Source organism: Seriola dumerili, unplaced genomic scaffold (assembly GCF_002260705.1).
Source record: "Seriola dumerili isolate Sdu_G_001 unplaced genomic scaffold, Sdu_1.0 BDQW01000079.1, whole genome shotgun sequence".
Taxonomy (NCBI): Eukaryota; Metazoa; Chordata; class Actinopteri; order Carangiformes; family Carangidae; genus Seriola; species Seriola dumerili.
The window spans coordinates 1,251,725-1,274,189 of record NW_019174334.1 but is presented as its reverse complement, the minus strand read 5'-3'; the positions used below and the strand labels follow the sequence as shown (position 1 = coordinate 1,274,189).

The window sequence follows — 22,465 nt, the reverse complement described above, 5'->3', positions numbered from 1 at the left end:
ATGTCAAAAAACGTCATAGGATAGTATGGCATATAAATTTAAAAACGCTAAAGTATAGTATGTCATATAAATGTCAAAAAACGTCATAGGATAGTATGGCATATAAATTTAAAAACGCTAAAGTATAGTATGTCATATAAATGTCAAAAAACGTCATAGGATAGTATGGCATATAAATTTAAAAACGCTAAAGTATAGTATGTCATATAAATGTCAAAAAACGTCATAGGATAGTATGGCATATAAATTTAAAAACGCTAAAGTATAGTATGTCATATAAATGTCAAAAAACGTCATAGGATAGTATGGCATATAAATTTAAAAACGCTAAAGTATAGTATGTCATATAAATGTCAAAAAACGTCATAGGATAGTATGGCATATAAATTTAAAAACGCTAAAGTATAGTATGTCATATAAATGTCAAAAAACGTCATAGGATAGTATGGCATATAAATTTAAAAACGCTAAAGTATAGTATGTCATATAAATGTCAAAAAACGTCATAGGATAGTATGGCATATAAATTTAAAAACGCTAAAGTATAGTATGTCATATAAATGTCAAAAAACGTCATAGGATAGTATGGCATATAAATTTAAAAACGCTAAAGTATAGTATGTCATATAAATGTCAAAAAACGTCATAGGATAGTATGGCATATAAATTTAAAAACGCTAAAGTATAGTATGTCATATAAATGTCAAAAAACGTCATAGGATAGTATGGCATATAAATTTAAAAACGCTAAAGTATAGTATGTCATATAAATGTCAAAAAACGTCATAGGATAGTATGGCATATAAATTTAAAAACGCTAAAGTATAGTATGTCATATAAATGTCAAAAAACGTCATAGGATAGTATGGCATATAAATTTAAAAACGCTAAAGTATAGTATGTCATATAAATGTCAAAAAACGTCATAGGATAGTATGGCATATAAATTTAAAAACGCTAAAGTATAGTATGTCATATAAATGTCAAAAAACGTCATAGGATAGTATGGCATATAAATTTAAAAACGCTAAAGTATAGTATGTCATATAAATGTCAAAAAACGTCATAGGATAGTATGGCATATAAATTTAAAAACGCTAAAGTATAGTATGTCATATAAATGTCAAAAAACGTCATAGGATAGTATGGCATATAAATTTAAAAACGCTAAAGTATAGTATGTCATATAAATGTCAAAAAACGTCATAGGATAGTATGGCATATAAATTTAAAAACGCTAAAGTATAGTATGTCATATAAATGTCAAAAAACGTCATAGGATAGTATGGCATATAAATTTAAAAACGCTAAAGTATAGTATGTCATATAAATGTCAAAAAACGTCATAGGATAGTATGGCATATAAATTTAAAAACGCTAAAGTATAGTATGTCATATAAATGTCAAAAAACGTCATAGGATAGTATGGCATATAAATTTAAAAACGCTAAAGTATAGTATGTCATATAAATGTCAAAAAACGTCATAGGATAGTATGGCATATAAATTTAAAAACGCTAAAGTATAGTATGTCATATAAATGTCAAAAAACGTCATAGGATAGTATGGCATATAAATTTAAAAACGCTAAAGTATAGTATGTCATATAAATGTCAAAAAACGTCATAGGATAGTATGGCATATAAATTTAAAAACGCTAAAGTATAGTATGTCATATAAATGTCAAAAAACGTCATAGGATAGTATGGCATATAAATTTAAAAACGCTAAAGTATAGTATGTCATATAAATGTCAAAAAACGTCATAGGATAGTATGGCATATAAATTTAAAAACGCTAAAGTATAGTATGTCATATAAATGTCAAAAAACGTCATAGGATAGTATGGCATATAAATTTAAAAACGCTAAAGTATAGTATGTCATATAAATGTCAAAAAACGTCATAGGATAGTATGGCATATAAATTTAAAAACGCTAAAGTATAGTATGTCATATAAATGTCAAAAAACGTCATAGGATAGTATGGCATATAAATTTAAAAACGCTAAAGTATAGTATGTCATATAAATGTCAAAAAACGTCATAGGATAGTATGGCATATAAATTTAAAAACGCTAAAGTATAGTATGTCATATAAATGTCAAAAAACGTCATAGGATAGTATGGCATATAAATTTAAAAACGCTAAAGTATAGTATGTAATAAAATGTTACAGTATAGTATGGCATAAAAAATGTCAAAAAACATCGTAGTATAGTATGGTAGAAAAATATCATAAAACGTCATAGTATAGTATGGCATAAAAATGTCAAAAAACGTCATAGTATAATATGGCATAAAAAGTCATAGTATAGTATAGCAGAAAAATATAAAACGTCATAGTGTAGTATGGCATAAAAATATTAAAAATGTCATAGTATAGTATGTCATAAAATGTCAAAAACGTCATAGTATAGTATGGCATAAAAATATAAAAATGCCATAGTATAGTATGTCATAAAAATGTCAAAAAACGTCATAGTATAGTATGGCATAAAAATGTCAAAAAACATCATAGTATAATATGGCATAAAAATATAAAAACGTTATAGTATAGTATGGCATAAAAAAAATCACAGTATAATATGGCATAAAAATGTCAAAAAACACCATAGTATAGTCTGGCATAAAAATATCATAAAACATCATAGTATAATATGGCATAAAAAGTGATAGTATAGTATGGCATATAAATATAAAAACGCTATAGTATAGTATGTCATAAAACGCCATAGTACAGTGTGTCATAAAATGTCAAAAAACATCATAGTATAGTATGGCATAAAAATGTCAAAAAACGTCACAGTATAGTATGTAATAAAATGTCATAGTGCAGTAAGGGAATAAAATGTCAAAAATCATCATAGTATAGTATGGCATATAAATTTAAAAACGCTAAAGTATAGTATGGCATAAAAATGTCAAAAAACATCATAGTACAGTATGGCATATAAATGTCAAAAAACGTCATAGTATAGTATGGCATATAAATGTCAAAAAACGTCACAGTATAGTATGGTATAAAAATGTCAAAAAACATCATAGTATAGTATGGCATAAAAATATAAAAAAACACCATAGTATAATATGGCATAAAAATATCATAAAATGTCATAGTATAGTATGTCATAAAATGTCAAAAAACGTCATAGTATAGTATGGCATAAAAATGTCAAAAAACATCATAGTATAGTATGGCATAAAAATATAAAAACGTTATAGTATAGTATGGCATAAAAAAATCACAGTATAATATGGCATAAAAATATCATAAAAAGTCACAGTATAGTATGGCAGAAAAATATCATAAAACGTCTAAGTATAGTATGACATAAAAATATAAAAATGTCATAGTATAGTATGTCATAAAATGTCAAAAAACGTCATAGTATAGTATGGCATATAAATGTCAAAAAACATCATCGTATAGTATGGCATATAAATATGAAAACACTATAGTATAGTATGTCATAAAATGTCAAAAAACGTCATAGTATAGTATGGCATATAAATGTCAAAAAACATCATCGTATAGTATGGCATATAAATATGAAAACACTATAGTATAGTATGTCATAAAATGTCAAAAAACGTCATAGTATAGTATGGCATATAAATGTCAAAAAACATCATCGTATAGTATGGCATATAAATATGAAAACACTATAGTATAGTATGTCATAAAATGTCAAAAAACGTCATAGTATAGTATGGCATATAAATGTCAAAAAACATCATCGTATAGTATGGCATATAAATATGAAAACACTATAGTATAGTATGTCATAAAATGTCAAAAAACGTCATAGTATAGTATGGCATATAAATGTCAAAAAACATCATCGTATAGTATGGCATATAAATATGAAAACACTATAGTATAGTATGTCATAAAATGTCAAAAAACGTCATAGTATAGTATGGCATATAAATGTCAAAAAACATCATCGTATAGTATGGCATATAAATATGAAAACACTATAGTATAGTATGTCATAAAATGTCAAAAAACGTCATAGTATAGTATGGCATATAAATGTCAAAAAACATCATCGTATAGTATGGCATATAAATATGAAAACACTATAGTATAGTATGTCATAAAATGTCAAAAAACGTCATAGTATAGTATGGCATATAAATGTCAAAAAACATCATCGTATAGTATGGCATATAAATATGAAAACACTATAGTATAGTATGTCATAAAATGTCAAAAAACGTCATAGTATAGTATGGCATATAAATGTCAAAAAACATCATCGTATAGTATGGCATATAAATATGAAAACACTATAGTATAGTATGTCATAAAATGTCAAAAAACGTCATAGTATAGTATGGCATATAAATGTCAAAAAACATCATCGTATAGTATGGCATATAAATATGAAAACACTATAGTATAGTATGTCATAAAATGTCAAAAAACGTCATAGTATAGTATGGCATATAAATGTCAAAAAACATCATCGTATAGTATGGCATATAAATATGAAAACACTATAGTATAGTATGTCATAAAATGTCAAAAAACGTCATAGTATAGTATGGCATATAAATGTCAAAAAACATCATCGTATAGTATGGCATATAAATATGAAAACACTATAGTATAGTATGTCATAAAATGTCAAAAAACGTCATAGTATAGTATGGCATATAAATGTCAAAAAACATCATCGTATAGTATGGCATATAAATATGAAAACACTATAGTATAGTATGTCATAAAATGTCAAAAAACGTCATAGTATAGTATGGCATATAAATGTCAAAAAACATCATCGTATAGTATGGCATATAAATATGAAAACACTATAGTATAGTATGTCATAAAATGTCAAAAAACGTCATAGTATAGTATGGCATATAAATGTCAAAAAACATCATCGTATAGTATGGCATATAAATATGAAAACACTATAGTATAGTATGTCATAAAATGTCAAAAAACGTCATAGTATAGTATGGCATATAAATGTCAAAAAACATCATCGTATAGTATGGCATATAAATATGAAAACACTATAGTATAGTATGTCATAAAATGTCAAAAAACGTCATAGTATAATATGGCATAAAAATATCAGAAAAAGTCACAGTATAGTATGGCAGAAAAATATCATAAAACGTCAATGTCAAAAAACATCATAGTATAGTATGGCATATAAATATGAAAACACTATAGTATAGTATGTCATAAAACGGCATAGTATAGCGTGTCATAAAATGTCAAAAAACAACATAGAATAGTATGGCATAAAAATGTCAAAAAACATCATAGTATAGTATGGCATAAAAATATAAAAACGTTATAGTATAGTATGGCATAAAAAAATCACAGTATAGTATGGCATAAAAATATCATAAAACGTCATAGTATAGTATGTAATAAAATGTCATAGTGCAGTAAGGGATAAAAATGTCAATATAAAAAATGTCATAGTATAGTATGGCATAAAAATGTCAAAAATCATCATAGTATAGTATGTTATGAAAACTCATAGTATAGTAAGTAATAAAAATGTAAAAAAAAACGTCATAATGAATCTGAGTAAGTTCAGTCAGGAAGACTTTCTATATTCTCCCTCTCTGACCCCCATTCCTTGTAATCAGCTGATTTCAGGTGCTCGGGAAACAATCAGATCGCGCCACAATCTCAACCAGCCGATCAGGTTGTCCCTGTCACACTTTCAAATCTGCTCTCTTCTCTCCTGTTGTCAACTGTCATTTCAGTGTGGTTGCTGCGACCCTCCTCCACCCCTTTCACCTCCAGTCTTCATATCCAGGCGACTTGCTGTTACCTCCTCCACTTTATCCGACTCCGGTCTTCATAACCAGTCAGGCTGACCTCATCATCACTCTCATCACATCCAGATCTCCAGCTTCTCCTCTTCCTGTCATCAAGACCACCACCAGTGTCTAGACCCCGGGGGGTTATCTGTACTTCACACAACCTCACCCCGTTATCACATATGATAACATCGCTATGGGGTCTAATCCCTCACTTTTCCTCTTGTCTTGTCTTGTTTTGTAAATGGCAATAAAATGTATTTGTTAATCAAATGAGTCTTTCCTGATTGAAGTATATTATGTCATAAAAATGTCAAAAAAACTCATAGTATAATAAGGCATGAAAATGTAAAGAAAACGTGATAATATAGTTGATAAATGTCAAAAAAAACATCTTAATATAGTAAGGCATAAAAATGTCAAAAAAACTCATAGTATAATAAGGCATGAAAATGTAAAGAAAACGTGATAATATAGCTGATAAATGTCAAAAAAACATCATAATATCGTAAGGCATAAAAGGTTAGAAAAAAAAAAAGTCATAGTATAGCATCGCATAAAAATGTCATATAAATGTCATACTACATGTCATAGAAAGTCACAGTATAGTATGGCATAAAACGTCACAGTATGGTATGGCATAAAAATATCAAAAAAAGTCATAGTATAGCATGGCATAAAAATGTCATATAACTACAGTATAGTATGTCATAAAACGCCATAGTTATAGTATGGCATAAAAATGTCAAAAAACATCATAGTATAGTATGGCATTAAACGTCCTTGTATAGTATGGCATAAAAACTCACAGTATGGTATGGCATTAAAATATCATAAAATGTCATGGTATAGTATGGCATGAAAATATAAAAATGTCATAGTATAGTATGTAATATAATGTCACTGTATAGTATGGCATAAAATGTCAAAAAACGTCATATTATAGTATGGCATAAAAATGTCAAAAAACGTCATAGTATAGTATGGCATATAAATTCAAAAACGCTAAAGTATAGTATGTCATAAAACACCATAGTATAGTATGGAATAAAAATGTCAAAAAACATCATAGAATGGTATGGCATATAAATGTCAAAAAACATCATAGTATAGTATGGCATAAAGCGTCCTTGTATAGTATGGCATAAAAAGTCACAGTATAGTATGGCATTAAAATATCATAAAACGTCATGGTATAGTATGGCATAAAAATGCTATAGTATAGTATGGCATCAAACGTCCTTGTATAGTATGGCATAAAAANAAAAAAAATTAATAGTATAGTATGGCATAAAAAAAATCACAATATAATATGGCATAAAAATATCATAAAACGCCATAGTATAGTATGACATAAAAATATAAAAATGTTATAGTATAGTGTGTCATAAAATGTCAAAAAACATCATAGTATAGTATGGCATAAAAAGTCACAGTATAGTATGGCATTAAAATATCATAAAACGTCATGGTATAGTATGGCATAAAAATGCTATAGTATAGTATGGCATCAAACATCCTTGTATAGTATGGCATAAAAATGTCAAAAAACGTCATAGTATAGTATGGCATAAAAATATAAAAACGCCATAGTATAGTATGACATAAAAATATAAAAATGTTATAGTATAGTGTGTCATAAAATGTCAAAAAACATCATAGTATAGTATGGCATAAAAATATAAAAACGTTATAGTATAGTATGGCATAAAAAAAATCACAGTATAGTATGGGATAAAAATGTCACAAAACATCATAGTATAGTATGGCATAAAACGTCCTTGTATAGGATGTCATAAAAATGTCATAGTATAGCATGTCATAAAACGTTATATTATAGTATGTCATAAAATGTCATAGTATAGTATGACATAAAAATGTCAAAAAACACCATAGTATAGTATGGCATAAAAATGTCAAAAAAGTCATAGTATAGTATGGCATAAAAATGTCACAAAACATCATAGTATAGTATGGCATAAAACGTCCTTGTATAGGATGTCATAAAAATGTCATAGTATAGCATGTCATAAAACGTTATATTATAGTATGTCATAAAATGTCATAGTATAGTATGACATAAAAATGTCATAAAACGCCATAGTATAGTATGGCATAAAAATGTCACAAAACATCATAGTATAGTATGGCATAAAAATATAAAAACGTCATAGTATAGTATGGCATAGAAAGCCAATGTATAGTATGGCATAAAAATATCATAAAACATCATAGTATAGTATGGCATAAAAATATAAAAACGTCATAGTATAGTATGGCATAAAACGTCCTTGTATAGCATGGCATTAAAATATCATAAAACCTCATAGTATAATATGGCATAAAAATATAAAAACGTCATAGTATAGTATGTCATAGAATGTCAAAAAACGTCATAATATAGTATGGCATAAAAAGTCACAGTACAGTATGGCAAAAAAATATAAAAACGTCATAGTATAAGGCTTAAAATGTCAAAAAAACGTCATAGTTCAATAAGACATAAAAATGTCAAACGTTATAGCATAGTAAGGCATAAAAATATAAAAAAAAGTCATATTATAGAACGGCATAAAATGTAAAAAAGACGTCAGTATAGTAACGCATAAAAATATAAAAACGTTAAAGTATAGTATGGGCATAAAATGTCATGGTACAGTATGTCATTAAAAATTTCAAAAAGGCTCATAGTATCATATGTCATAAAAAGTCATAGTATAGTACAAAAATGTCATAAAACATCATGTATAGTATGGCATAAAAATGTAATAGTATGGTAAAGAATAAAAAGTCATAATATGGTCAGGCATGAAATGTCATGGTAAAGTAAGGCATAAAAAGTCATAGTATAGTAAGGCATTAGAGTTGCAAATTAACCCAATGTGCAAGTCTTTGGATTGTGGGGGCAAGCCGGTTGTAGAATTGTGGGAATCAAGAAAACTTGTATTAAATCTTTAGAAAAAACTATTTGCTTTTAGTTTGTCAGACATCCCACATGTTGAATTATTTCCTATTAGTACAAAACAGTAAAGTACTTTATTAGCTCTAAAAGAGTATGGTATATAATACATATTATATACAGCTAGTATGCAGTGTGGAACTGGGACACAGAGGTTGAATGTACTACAGCACCACCACTTGGTGGCACCATTTAGTTTCATGCAGATCAAAAGCAGGTCTTATTTCCTCATGTGAATGGCATCAGACAAAATATTAGAAACACCTTTCAAAATAATTAATCCAATACAAAGCCACTCTAAACTACAACCTCACAAATTAAATGACTTTAGTGCTGAATCAGCACCTCTTAATCAGTATTCACAAATACAGATCATAATGTAATACAGAGATGTAAAAAGTACTGAATGGATGTTGTATAGTATTGCATCAGACTGTATACTGTAGGTGTATATAATAGATAACTGCAGATGTGTGATTGTTCCTGAGTGATGCTGTTGTTAACTATATAACCACACAAATACAGACTCCCTCCTGCCATCCATACACAAATCCTACAGTAGTTTCTGACAAGTGATGGGACAGCTTTATGTTCACACAGCCATACCAAGCAAATGAGCAGCATGTTAGGGCAGTGATAATGACCCCGAGCACTTCTCTGCACTTATCTACACAGAAGTTTCACTGAGGCCAACTACAATGCTGCATTCCTACTCTCTCTAAAATTGGAGGGTGTTAGTAAGGACAAGACAGAGAATGAAGGCAGTGGAAAACAGATACAAGAGTGGATTGCACACCAGCTGAAAAAAAACTATAAAAATCAGATGAAAGACGTGACTTACTGCACATTTTGTGCCAAATCCTTGAACTGTTCAGGTAGCTATTGACTGTCCTATTGTATATACATTACTTTCACTAAACCCTTTGGTCATAAAGAGCAGATGTTAAAGGTTAAGAGGGTTTCAGAAAATTCAGATAACAAGGGATTTTAGGAATTTTATAACTGATTGGCAAGATTGAAAAACACACAGAAGGTGGTTCTAATATTAGTGTAAATGTTCAGGAACTTACCAAGAGTTCGTAGCAAGACAAACTGCATCCCAAGAGCAAAAGGCCTCTCTTGCTCATCAACAGACCTGAAGAAAGACAAACATAGCATATAATGATAGAAATTTGCAGCTACAAAGATGTGAGGCAAAGACTTGAAACCAACAGATACAAAAAACAGACAGCCCTTTAGGAAGAGAGTTGGGAGGATAATTAAGGATAATTAAAACTTCTCTCTGCCAGTGTATGATAAAGGTGGCCCCTTACCTGAGTGTGACGATGATGGCGGAGGGCTGGGCACAGGCGGTGATGAGCGTGACAATGAAGAGGAAGATGAGGAAAGGGATGAGCGTGTTGCAGGTGCGGTCGCATTTCCCCGACACAGCATAACCGTTCTCGTTCAGGTAGGTTTTAACGATGACCAGCTGGAGCTGGTTGACCTGGCCGCCGGAGGATGGAGTGATGACCTGCCTGCTCTGCACGCAGCCGCAGTCAGTGTAGTTCCTTATCTGTGGTCAAAAACAACCTGAGTGACTGGTCTACTCACTCTAACCACTGTGAGGCTAATTCCATTCAAATACTACAGATGTGGTAGCTACAATGAAAGTCAAATGAAAAGTCAGACACACACACACACACAGACACACACAGACACACACAGACACACACAGACACACACAGACACACACAGACAGACTGGGTGGCACCAGTGATCTGGACAAAGAATCTACACATTTTCTTTCCTTGTGTTGTTATAAATTCCTGTCCGACATTGTTGTGGAGTCTGACACTTCCTGTACTTTGAGAGCTATGGGAGGAGAATGTACAGAGAACGGGTCTTTCTGTTTCCTTTATGGTTTGTGCGTCCTTCAGCAAAGTTCTCCGAAATCATTTTCATCAGTCATCTTTTGTTGTATCTGATGTAAAAATGGCTTTGTTTGTGCAATTATTTATTTGACAGGAAAACAAAAGGAGCTGTGAGTGGTGGAAGTAGATTAAAATGTGTGAGAGTGTGTGTGCACTCACCCCAGTGCTGTCGTTGCCCACAGTGCTGCACCCGGCCAGGCAGGGGTTGAAATAGGTGATGCCGTCAGAGCCGCAGACCGGAGCGTATTCATGGATCCTGCAGCCACAGTTCACGTTGCAACTGCCCGTCAGGTTCCTGTGGGTCATCGTCAGGGTCGGGCTGCACGGACAAGAAACAGCAATCAATTATATACCAGACTCCACTATAACGAAACTGAATTTTAAGCTTGGATCCATGCCATGCACATGTACTCTTCTGTTGAAATAATCTATTGTACAGGCCACTGATCTCATATATATTTTCATTTCATGCTTCTTTGTAACTCTTGTTTTTCATAGCCTTTCAAAATCTATTGGATAATATCAAAATGTATTGAGAAGGATGTTTTTTTCGTTTTAATTTACACTTTTGCCCTTGCTGATATAACATCTCTGCGAAAATACATCTCCAGAGGCAGCGACGTGGCCATTTTGCATTTATTAATTTTCAAAATATTAATATATCTATCCATCTTTTTCAAGTGTGGCCATGCTGGGGTAGCAGCACACTATTCCAGTAAAATTGAAAACAAATTTATGTCACTATGTGTCGCATTTTAGACTAAATTTCCCATAAAACCCAAAGCTCCCTGCTGCAAAGAGGATAATACTTCTCGTAGCCACTTCCCTTGCTGACATGGCCAGACTGCCAATCTTCTCTGCACTGTTTACTATAGTCTTGGTGTCTCATTATTAACCTGCTGCACATAATCCTTTTAATTAGCTTTAATCTAGCCACCGCCCCCCCCCCACGAGTTTGTGTTGTGTGTGATGATAGAAGAACAGAGACGAGGGGACGGGGAAGTGACACCTCCAGTGGTTCGACAGCCAGTGTGGGAAGACTGGCTCTAAGCAAAACACAACCCTGGCTTCGCCTATACCAGGAGCAGTGAAGCGAATCCTGGGTTTTCTTTGGGAGGCTTCACCCTGAGCCCTGCGGAACAGCCGGGGACAGGCCCTAACAACACAACAGCCTGGGGTGACACTGATGGGATCATTCTCTGGCAAAGTTTCTCATTTAATAATGTTTTTTTAGGTGATTATTTGCATTATATAATTGTTTTCAAAGAAATCAGTATTACAACAAAAAAAACAGCCAAATAGAAAAAACGAATTCTTTTCTGCTCTTTCTTAAATCAGTGGACCATCATTTTTCACAGGACCGTAAAGTAATACCCATCCTCGTTTTTATATTGGTTGTCACAGGGGAAGCACATTTGGGCTTGTCCTGACATAACAGTGTCACATTCCAGACACTGTGAGTGTGTGTGTGTGTGTGTGTGTGTGTGTGTGTGTGTGTGTGTGTGTGTGTGTGGGAGAGACTGTGTATTTGCATGCTGCCTTGCTGGAGTTCACTGCAGGCTCACTGCGCTGATTGCACATGTCCTTTTCTAGACTAAACCTCGGCCCTCGCTGAACCCTCCAGATGTTGTTTCCCTGTGTGCAGGCTGCGTAAAAACACAGAGCCAAGAGAGTGAGAGGCTTAATGTGGTTTAGCACTGCAGACACTGAACAGTGGAAGAAAAAAAAATCGGAGTTGTGAAGGTTAATAAGCACGAAGGTCTTATTTTGTAATAGGGGAAGCAAAAGTGTGTTGTGAGACCACTACACAGCAGCTTTTAGTCAATATATGCTTTTTGCAGATATTCAAGAATAATACACAACTTGATGATCATGTCGCTGAAAGGGTTTGGTGTTGGTCACGTCCCCAGATTGTCTCCAGCCTGTCAGCGGGGGAGAGCCACGTCTAGACTACAGTGAAAGTACAGACAAGTGACACAAAGGGTGGGTTTGGGCTAAACATTCCTCATGTGGGTGCTAGCACTGACTAGTGACCAATGCTGTTCATAATGAGGAGCCCCACAGGCTCACACGGTCTTGTTGACCCCTCTATAAACACCAGCTCTAACAAAGACTACAGTTATTAATGGGTCAGCTATGGGACTTTAAAGGGCACACTGACTATTTGGCAAATAATCGCTTTGATTAACTTTGTTATGTGAAAAGTAAATTTCACAGAGGTTTAGCACTTTCACCCTTGAGTGTTCAGTGTTTGGTGAGCTTCTGAGATGATGCTGATGGTTTGCCCATACAGAATGCAGAAGCTACAAGGTCATCATCAAAGTATTTTTTATACATGTAATACTCATGACCAACTCTTAGCAAATTCAACTTCTGAATGTTTCATTGAAATTTTGGAAAAAAAAATAATAATTTTGGTCAGTTCAAAGCGCACAATAAGATGAGAGGGGATATTATTACAATCAATGAGTAAAACGTTTGTCATCAGTTTTGCAGGGTCTTCTGCATCACCCAGGGTCACAGGGTGCGTCGTGCCTCTGTGCGTCTGTCTGTACGAGTGTGTTCATAAGTGTGTGTGTGTGTGTGTGTGTACGTGCCAACAGACGTCCGCTCCATATTTCTGTCCGCGGGGCTGACACATCGGATGACCGTTTGTTAACTCCGCAGCCTGGCTGCTGATGTGGTGTCGAGCGGCGGCTTCAGAAATAGAGGTGGCAGAGTGATTCACCGGAGCCACGAGAGCAGATGCCAGTGTTGCTAATTAATCATTCGCACCCCAACACAACAGCAGCAACACATAAGGATGACGGGAGCGGTGACAGCATCCCAGACCCACACCCTCCTCCACTGTGTGTGTGAGTGTGTGTGAGATTGTGTTTCAGATACAACTTCAAATGCAGTTGCAAGGTCTTTTTTTGTAAATAAGCAGTTTTGAAACAAATGTTTACCTGGCTCCCAAGTACATAACAGGTAGTCATGCAAAAGGAGCTGACAAAGCAAAAAAAACATGTCCAATATGCTCTGGCTCTTGCCCCAAACGGATACAGTGGGAAAACCTTTCCAACTTTAATGACTTTGCAGTAGCATCTTCTTCGATGATGTTTAGATTTGAATGAGAATGGAAACCAGGGGATGACTGTGTCCATGTTAGAGTAGTTTTAACCTTATCTCTTTGCGTATATCTATCGGTGAATATGTCCTTACCCAGTGGTGTAAGGTATGTTGATGCCTCCCAGATTGATGCTCTCGCAGCCCACTATGAAGAGCGTGGAGAAGCAGAGCAGAGACACCCCGCTGCAGATCATGGCCAGCTTGGCCGACTCTCTGGCACCGAGCTTCAGCTTCTTGATAATGTAGCCCCCCAACACGATGCCCACCCCGGCGCTGGGGACAATAATTACACCTGAGAGAGAGAGAGAGAGAGAGAGAGAGAGAGAGAAGGAGAGAGGGTGAGATGGAGGAAAAACTTGCAGATGTGCTACAAACAGCACAGAAATAGAGCAGCTAAAAGAATGCTAACAGTGAATTAATTACTGTAAAGCATAACTGAAGTGCAATAACCATCTGGTCTACAGTACATGAACATGTCATGCTTTTATATGAAAGATCGTATTGTGTCTTGTTGGAAAAAGAAACCGTACCCGAGTGTGATTTCCCTCATTAAACTGAGAATAAATACCTTCAAACAAAAAAAGAAAAAAGGAACCACCAGAATGGGCATTGCTGTATCAGTGTGACTATGCTGGAGGCTATCAGTGAATCTTTTCAGGCCGCAGCAGCGCAGAGCACGTGCTGTCAGTCCACTGGAGCTAGTCTAATTGACAGCATGAAGACAGGCAAAGCTGGCTGCTGGCAGGATGGACCTGGTGATAAGTGTCATCATGCAGGAGTTAAGGCCCAGGGGAGGCTGCACATGGCTCCCCGAGCCCAGCCACAGGCACGTACAGCCGGGAAACGAGCGAGATGAGGTCAGTCAGTGGGGGTGGAGGGTCGTCAAAGACAGAGGATCAACAGAGAAGTGATCCAAGTACACAGAAATGTCATCTGGCTTCTCCCTCTCTGTATGTACGTGTGTGTGTGTGTTTGTGTGTAACACAGATCAAGAGAAAGGCAGAGAGAGGGCAAGAGACAGAGATAGAGTGTGTCCCTTTGAACACACTCAGTGAGACCAAGCAACAGACAGCTGTAGCATATTATCCTGTAAGTGCATGTTTCTGTGCTAAAACCATGTGCTGCCTGCAGGATTAAACATATACACAGCCAAACCAGAAATCATATCAATGTGACATAAGATACACACACACACACACACACACACACACACACACACACACACACACACACACACACACACACACACACACACACACACACACACACACACACAATTACATTGCGTTAACTGCTACACGAATGATATACACATTTTATCTGGATTAATAGCTGGCATTAATATGTTTTTTTTTCATAGTGATCTGATAAGTGTGAGCGTGTGCATGTCAATGGTAATGTATTATAGAGCTCCTACAGCGAATGACTATCAAGACAAACTTCTGTGCGGCTTACGATTGTCAACTGCAGCTTGTGCAGCAGAGACAGAAGAAAACAACAAAGAAATAAGAGGAAAAAAAAAAGAAAGGAAAGTGACTTGTTGAAAGGAACAGTGGCTGAGATAAGGAGAGTCACCAAAGTTAAAAAAAAAAAAAAAGTCAGAAACAGAGAGAGCACTAACAGCAGCAGAATGGGGGAAACTGCAGCTGAGGGAGGCGTGTGATATGTTACAGTGCTATTTCTGTAGCAACATCTAATGGGCATGTAGCAGTGGCAGCTCTTTAAACAGGCATGCCACAGACTCAACAAGGTGGCAATTTGTGAGATTTCTATTTATTTTATTTTGACACCTTTGGTGCTACATTGCTGTGTTGTTTTTTGTGGTTCACTCCCTAGCTATGATGCATTTTTCTTTATACATACACTCCTCTTTGGACTTGTCAGCTTGTCAGTGGCTATTGCTGCTAATTCTAGATACCTAATTACTCTGTTTATTGCTAGCAAAGCACTGTTGGTGAGAAGGTTAAAAATGCATTGCTTCCTGTGTAGCCGAGAACTTTTCTTGTAAAAGAACAGAGTCAACATTAAGAGTCAGTCTATTAGTCTATTATGTAAATGATTTAGTTGTTAAAATACCCCAAGTTGTTATAGCGAGACTTTGTCACTTTTGCTGAACAGTGGCCACAGTGACTATGAGTGAGAGTAGGCATAGCATTTACCTAAAATGCTAGACTAATGTAATAGAACAACATTAACTTGTGATATATAGCTATACCAAAGTTTGCTAACATTAGCTAGCATTAGCAACCATAAGCCACTGTACAAACCACGTACAGACCATGTAAGGCTATACCAGCAAAACCACTGAGTCCACTGACTAGAGAAGTGTGAAGAAGTGTTTCATTGCTTATGAATTCAAATTTTTTTGTTCGGAAGAGGAGGAATGAGTTATTTCTTCTTTCAAAAGCTACATCTCACTTTAACTTCTCACTTCTGTCCATCTGGTGAATCTAAGTGCAGTATTTACCCTTCCTTTAGCCATGTTATGTTTCCCACTAACTCCCCTTCTTTTCTTTTTTTTTTTAATGAGCAAATTAAACATTTATTGTAAATTTTCATTTAGCTGAATACCAAATATCTAAAATGTTGTAGAATTGCTTAAAGTTAAATCTAAATGAAATGGATACTAGAATTATATTTGAGGGGAAAAAATGCTATCAAACCCAACCCTTTTCAAACCCTTTTACTAGAGAATATCAAAACAGTATTTATGTGGAAAAAAATCATTACTTAACACATGCACAGGTCTCATCTTTCTGTCATTCTTAAAAAAACACCCTCACAATCATCAGGGAAATGTCACATTTGGTCAGTCCATCTGGAAGCACTGTGCTCTCATCACCAGGAGTGCCCTCTCTTCCTCCTCTCCAACCATCATCACATCCCAGGCAGCTTGGCATCATTTGGGTTACCATGGCAACCGCACCACCCGTTTGCCCTTACCCTTGTATCCTGGCAACAGGCAGATGAGATGAGGCAATGGCATTGTGTATGTGGGGGTGTGTTTATGTATGCGTGTCTTGAAACGACCATACGTCAGCCATCACAATACTTGGACACGGACACATACACACACACACACACACACACACACACTCACACACTTTTGCCCTCAAAGCCACAATTGAGTTTTCAATCACTCCTTGCTTTAATAATCCTGATACCAGATTAGTTGTGTATTAGCACCACTAGCTCAGACATGACTAAAGGATTAGACTGGTTCTTTGTACACCCTACATATGTGGTGCACAAATTACAGCCAGAGCAGAAGGACGCGTGTGTGCGCCTCTGTGTGCGCGTGACCACATCATGATGAACGTGTCTCCTGCAGTCAACAGAGACTTGTGTGTTACACTCAGGGGATGTAATGGAATCTTATCACTGAATCAAAGTCTGCAAGACTCCATGACTCATAGCGCTGCCCTCCAACTGTGAATCAGTGTGTGCATGTGGAAAGGTGAGAACAAATGTGATCTTAAACTGGTACAGACAAATGGTGCATATAGTACATGCTGATGTGTCATTTATCTTCCTGTCAGGGATCAGGTCACATTGAATAAACAAAGAAAAAAAAAAACAAAAAAACTTTAAAATAGACCAAATTGCATTGCATTGTTCTCATTTTTACATTACTTTACAGGTTTTCAATTTATCTCACAATAATAACATATTTTCCATGCTGTAACCATGGTAATACATTATAATGAACTCTTTGCTGAGGACAGTTTTGCCTGATTTATCTGACATTTCAGACCTTTTCAGGGACACTTCAGTGATCCCATGATAAAGCAACTAAACACACAATGTCCTCTACTGGGTTTGCTGATTTTAAATCACATCATGTGTCTAACATTTATTCCTCATGGATGTAGTGACTTGGCACAGCTTACAGAAATAGCTTCATGGATTGTTGCAATGCTCTTACCACATTTGATGAAACAATTACTTAATTAATAATAACAATTATTATTATTAGTTGCTTGAAAATTAGTTGCCAACAATTTTGATGATGGCTAAATCATTCATCCAGGAAAAATGCCAAAGACTTGCTGGTTCCAGCTTCTGAAACATGAGAATTTGCTGCTTTTCTCTATTTTATGTGATTGTAAAGTGAATATAACTGGGCTTTGGAGAGTTTGTTAGAAAACCCAAGCACTTTGAGGACATCACCTTTGGCGCTTGGCAAATGTAATGGGCTTTTTTTTTTTTTTTTTTTACCATTTTCTGATAATTTTCAAAATGAAACAATTCCAAAAATAATAGAAACACCAATAAATTTTGTTAGTTGCATCCCTCGCTATTTTCATTTCATTCGTCTTGACTCTCTCTTTTACAGGCAGATATATATATATATATATATATAACATACATATAGATACATACACACACACACACACACACACACACACATATATTTATTGCTCAAAGCATGCTGTAAAAAGTCCCCCATCACAGGCTCCCACACATCCTTGTTGGTGGCCCACAGGGGACAGTGACTGCACTGACTCACAAGAAAAGTCAAAACATGTCTGACTGTGCTGTTCAATGATGTTGAAGATTCATACCACACAGCTGTGGATGGGTGAAGTGTTTCATACCTGAGTCTTGATGATATGATATGATATGATAATGCAGTGGTAGCACCATGCCCAAAGGAAAAAAAAAAAAAAAAAAAGGCGTAATAACGAGAGACTTACCGGTGTATATGCTGGCGTTGGAGGCTGGGATACCAAACTGGGACTCAATAAATTTGGGAATGAAGGTGATGAAGGCGGTGACGATGGCACACTCTGCCGTGTAGGACAGACTGACAAACAGGAAGGTCATGTTGCTGAGGATCCTCAGCGCTGCCTTGGGGAGGTCTGGGGAGGGATACAAGACAAGACAGATCTCTTCATTACTGCCGTGCTGTAATTAACACACAATCAGTCTCTTAATTTGGCTCTCACTCACTCCCACACAAACTGAACTCCATGGAATCATCTGAAGAAGAATCATTACTGGAAAACTGTAATTAAGAGAAGACAGAAAAAGCTACATCTGTAACCCAAATAAACATTATATAATAATAACCTTTGGTAATAACAGAGCAAAGTTAACACCATCTCTAAATGTCTCTGAAACACACACATAAATACACACACACACTCACATTCAAACACGCACTCAACCATGCCTCATTACATCTGGATAAGTATCCTTGTTTCACGCAAGACTTCAGAAGCAAACAACAATACATAAACACACACATGCTCTGTGATTTCTCTGAAAAACACTTTCAGGTTATTAATGAAACACAATCTAAACATCAACACTGGCTTTTTAAACATCTGTCTGTGCCTGTTGTCGTAGCATGAAATCCTATAAAGCTTCAAGAAAGTCATACCAAGCTATCGGCACGTTTGCTGTACAATGCAAGCCTGTGGATCATGTGTGTCAGCACTGCGAGCGCAAAACAAATCAAGCTCTGCAAATCTAGCTTGAATGCCGTCATCCTTGGTTCATCATAACAAGGGCATACATGCCCTTTATCTCTTCTTGAGGACATTGTCCATATGATTTGGTCGCCATGACGCAGAATACCCTCTCATCCTGTCACTCAAGAGTCAGATGATCAAACTGTAAGTACATTACTGTTACTAGGCAGATTCAAATTGCTTCATGTCGCTCTTCTGCGCTGTCTCGGTGAGCAAATGATCCCTGAGATACAACTCGTATGTCACTGTCTCTTCATCAGAGCAAATGCAGCTGAAGGGGATTCACGATCTTACTCGCAGGCTCATCAGCAGGGCAGATGCTTGCTGTCATGGCAACTCCGACATGGGCCTCCCAGTTGAACTAGTATCTCCCAAAGAATGACATCACCCTGTTTTACATTAACCGCTAACAATAAGCTATATTATTATTAAAAAAAGATGCTCAAAATAAAAAATTCCTTTTTGCGTTTTGACCTTGTGTCCGCGGGTGAAACCCGAGGACTTGTATGCCATCAATGTGCTATGTCAAAAATGCATTTCTGCATATTTTATATCAGAATCCCAACCATCTATCAACATCCATCCTTTCTATAAACTATCGACATCTCATCATGCTCTGGGGCGTGTATACACAACTCCATCCCATAAAATGTAATCTGGGGGAGAGACTGGCTCACCCAGTTATATAAAAACTGCAGGTTTGCCAAGATAATTATTACCACAGCTGCAGAAACATCATCGGTTGGGGTGTGTTACCTGCAAAACTACAACACCCATCGCTGGCATTGTTCTTCCAAATCATTTTGAGGCTATTAGAACGGTCTTCTTGATTTTTTTTTTTTTTTTTTTTAATGGGCCTGGTCCTGTGCGTGAGAAAAGTTTTCCTTCAATGTCTTTCAGTGCTCTCAGGGTCACTGATGCATACCAGCTCCTCCATCTCAACAAGGCTGGGGTATAAGACTTCAGGAGCAGTGTGACAGAATGGGGATCTCTGCAATCCACAGGGATCTCAGACTCAAGCCGCAGCTTTTCCTACATGAGGAGGAACGAGTTCATGTAGTTTGGGAACTGATTACTGTAGGATGTCCTGAGGAAGATCCAGGACGTACTGTAGGGACTTCTTCTCCAAACTAGCCTTGAGCTGGAGCCAAGTGCTTTTAAAGTGAATGTGTGGTTTGTTCTTTTGCCCCGCTTACACCCATGACCATAATCCCAATGACAAAAAAGTATGAGACTGAAATATACAATTACTCGTACGGCCTGAAAACAATTTAAATAAAAGGCCACAAATAAAAAGATTCATATTTTCAGTTTACAGAAAGATGTTTCATTGCAAACAGCAAGAGACAGGAAATCAAAGAGATTTTCTCTTTGCTTTTCTTTTTTTATTGTGAAAATACAAAAGGGCAGGAAAGGTCTTGCCATCAAAAATAATTATCAGCAACTTAAAAGAAGCGACGTCACTTATGTGCACGCAAAGCTTCTTTATTCAAATTAGTTTGAACTTTGAGGGCTGTTTCAAGTCAGAAAAACTTTGCATTGAGTAACCTTGACCTTCACTATCTGCGGGATGGAATATAGTGGAGGACAGGAACCAAAGGCAACACTTATCAGAGCCTTTCAAACTAAAATAGCAGAATCGGGTTTTTATATTCTATCATGAAAATCTTACTCTTCAACCCCAGTCTTTGTTCATTTATCTGCAGTCCCTTTTCTCTCACTGTCTCTGGTCTTTCATAGGCCACGCACAAAAGTCAAAAAACGACTCTTTACAACATTTGGCTGGGGAAAGCTCATCTAACTGAGCACAGCTGGTATCTCTAAATTTGTACTGTTCGCGTGTGGAGTGTTTAAAGCCCTTGGCTGAGGGCAAATTTTATTACTTACAGTCATAAGGCCATCATGGGGGCTTCTTCCGTCTCATGTGCCTCACACACACACACAGATCCCACAGAGCAAAGAAAGAACAAAAGAAAAGGGAGGAAGTATGTGAAGTGGATTATTATCGCCTTTTACTGGGGGAAGGTTATTATGAAGCTGGCCAGCCTAACTGGGTGGCACGCTGCCTTGACTTGGGGATAGCTGTCTCAGTACTAATTCAACTAATCTTGTTGTAGGTGGGGAAATGTTAGCATCTGTCAGTGTTATCCCAGATCAAAAGGTAGGAACTGAATAGTGATGCTAATTATTTCATTCCTGGGGAGCTGGGCTATAATCTTGTCTTGAGGGGGGGGACAGATGGCGAGGTCGTGTTGACGTCTACAGCAGCTGCTCTCTCAATCAGACAGACCACTGGCTCGCAATAGAATTTTTTGGGTTTTTTTTTTTTTTTTGTGAGAAACCTATTTGATGACTTGGTTGAATTGTTTCAACCATCTGCTTGTCAAAACGTCTCTCTGTTAGCATCATAATAGTATGTTATTTGTAATGTGTGAATGCACCGTGGATCATACAAGTGGCGTTTCAACCCATGAAGCTAGAGCGATGCAAGTTTTTATGAATCTGTAATTGGAGTATTTAAATATGTATAAAATGAATCGCTTTCAGTCAATTTAAGATGGAATATAATTAATGGATTTGGAACCTATTCATTCATATTTATCAGCATCTCAATACAGAAAATTCGCCTGATGATTTGGTGCAGTAGCTGTAATTAACTCCTCTAAATGAGGAGATTAGTCAATGAATTGATAAGTTGACTGACAGAAAATGAATCACCGCCTATTTTAATAATCAATTGTTTAAGTCATGTGTCTGGTTCTAGCTTCTCCAATGTAAGGATTTGCTGCTGGACTAAAATCTGTGCAGGGAACTCATTGGTATCACCACATAGTGACTGTTGTGGTACTTAAAACTGAGTCAGTGGCCCGTTGTAACTGAAAAAGTCTCACTACCAACTTGAACACAGATGTCTGACATTGACTGAGCCTGATGAAGAAACTGCATTTAATGTGGATCGGTCACACACATACACATACACACACACGCCTGATACCCAATCTGCTAACGCTGGTATCAGCACTGATACTGATCTAGTGTATCAGATCGGTGCATCCCTTCCTTAAGATGTACTTGGGATGGGCCTTTTGCGATCATGAAAATAATCATTAGCTACAGCCTGTGTTCTGTGTCAAACGCTTTTTGTGTCAGTTTGTTACCATCTATCAAGAACTTCAGTATGAACATTCGATTCAGAAGAAGTAATTT

At 35.9% G+C, this 22,465-nt stretch overlaps 1 protein-coding gene across 1 annotated transcript in view; it reads right to left on the bottom strand.

The window, feature by feature from the left end:
• slco5a1 (solute carrier organic anion transporter family member 5A1) overlaps window positions 1-22,465 on the bottom strand; it is a 51,266-nt gene that overhangs the window by 6,043 nt on the left and 22,758 nt on the right. The window contains exons 5-9 of the mRNA XM_022744218.1: window positions 18,479-18,643; window positions 13,875-14,073; window positions 10,830-10,989; window positions 10,071-10,312; window positions 9,828-9,892 (exon numbers count right to left, since the gene is read on the bottom strand). Coding sequence (XP_022599939.1) covers window positions 9,828-9,892; window positions 10,071-10,312; window positions 10,830-10,989; window positions 13,875-14,073; window positions 18,479-18,643 — 831 coding nt within the window. The remainder of the gene's footprint in view (window positions 1-9,827; window positions 9,893-10,070; window positions 10,313-10,829; window positions 10,990-13,874; window positions 14,074-18,478; window positions 18,644-22,465) is intronic.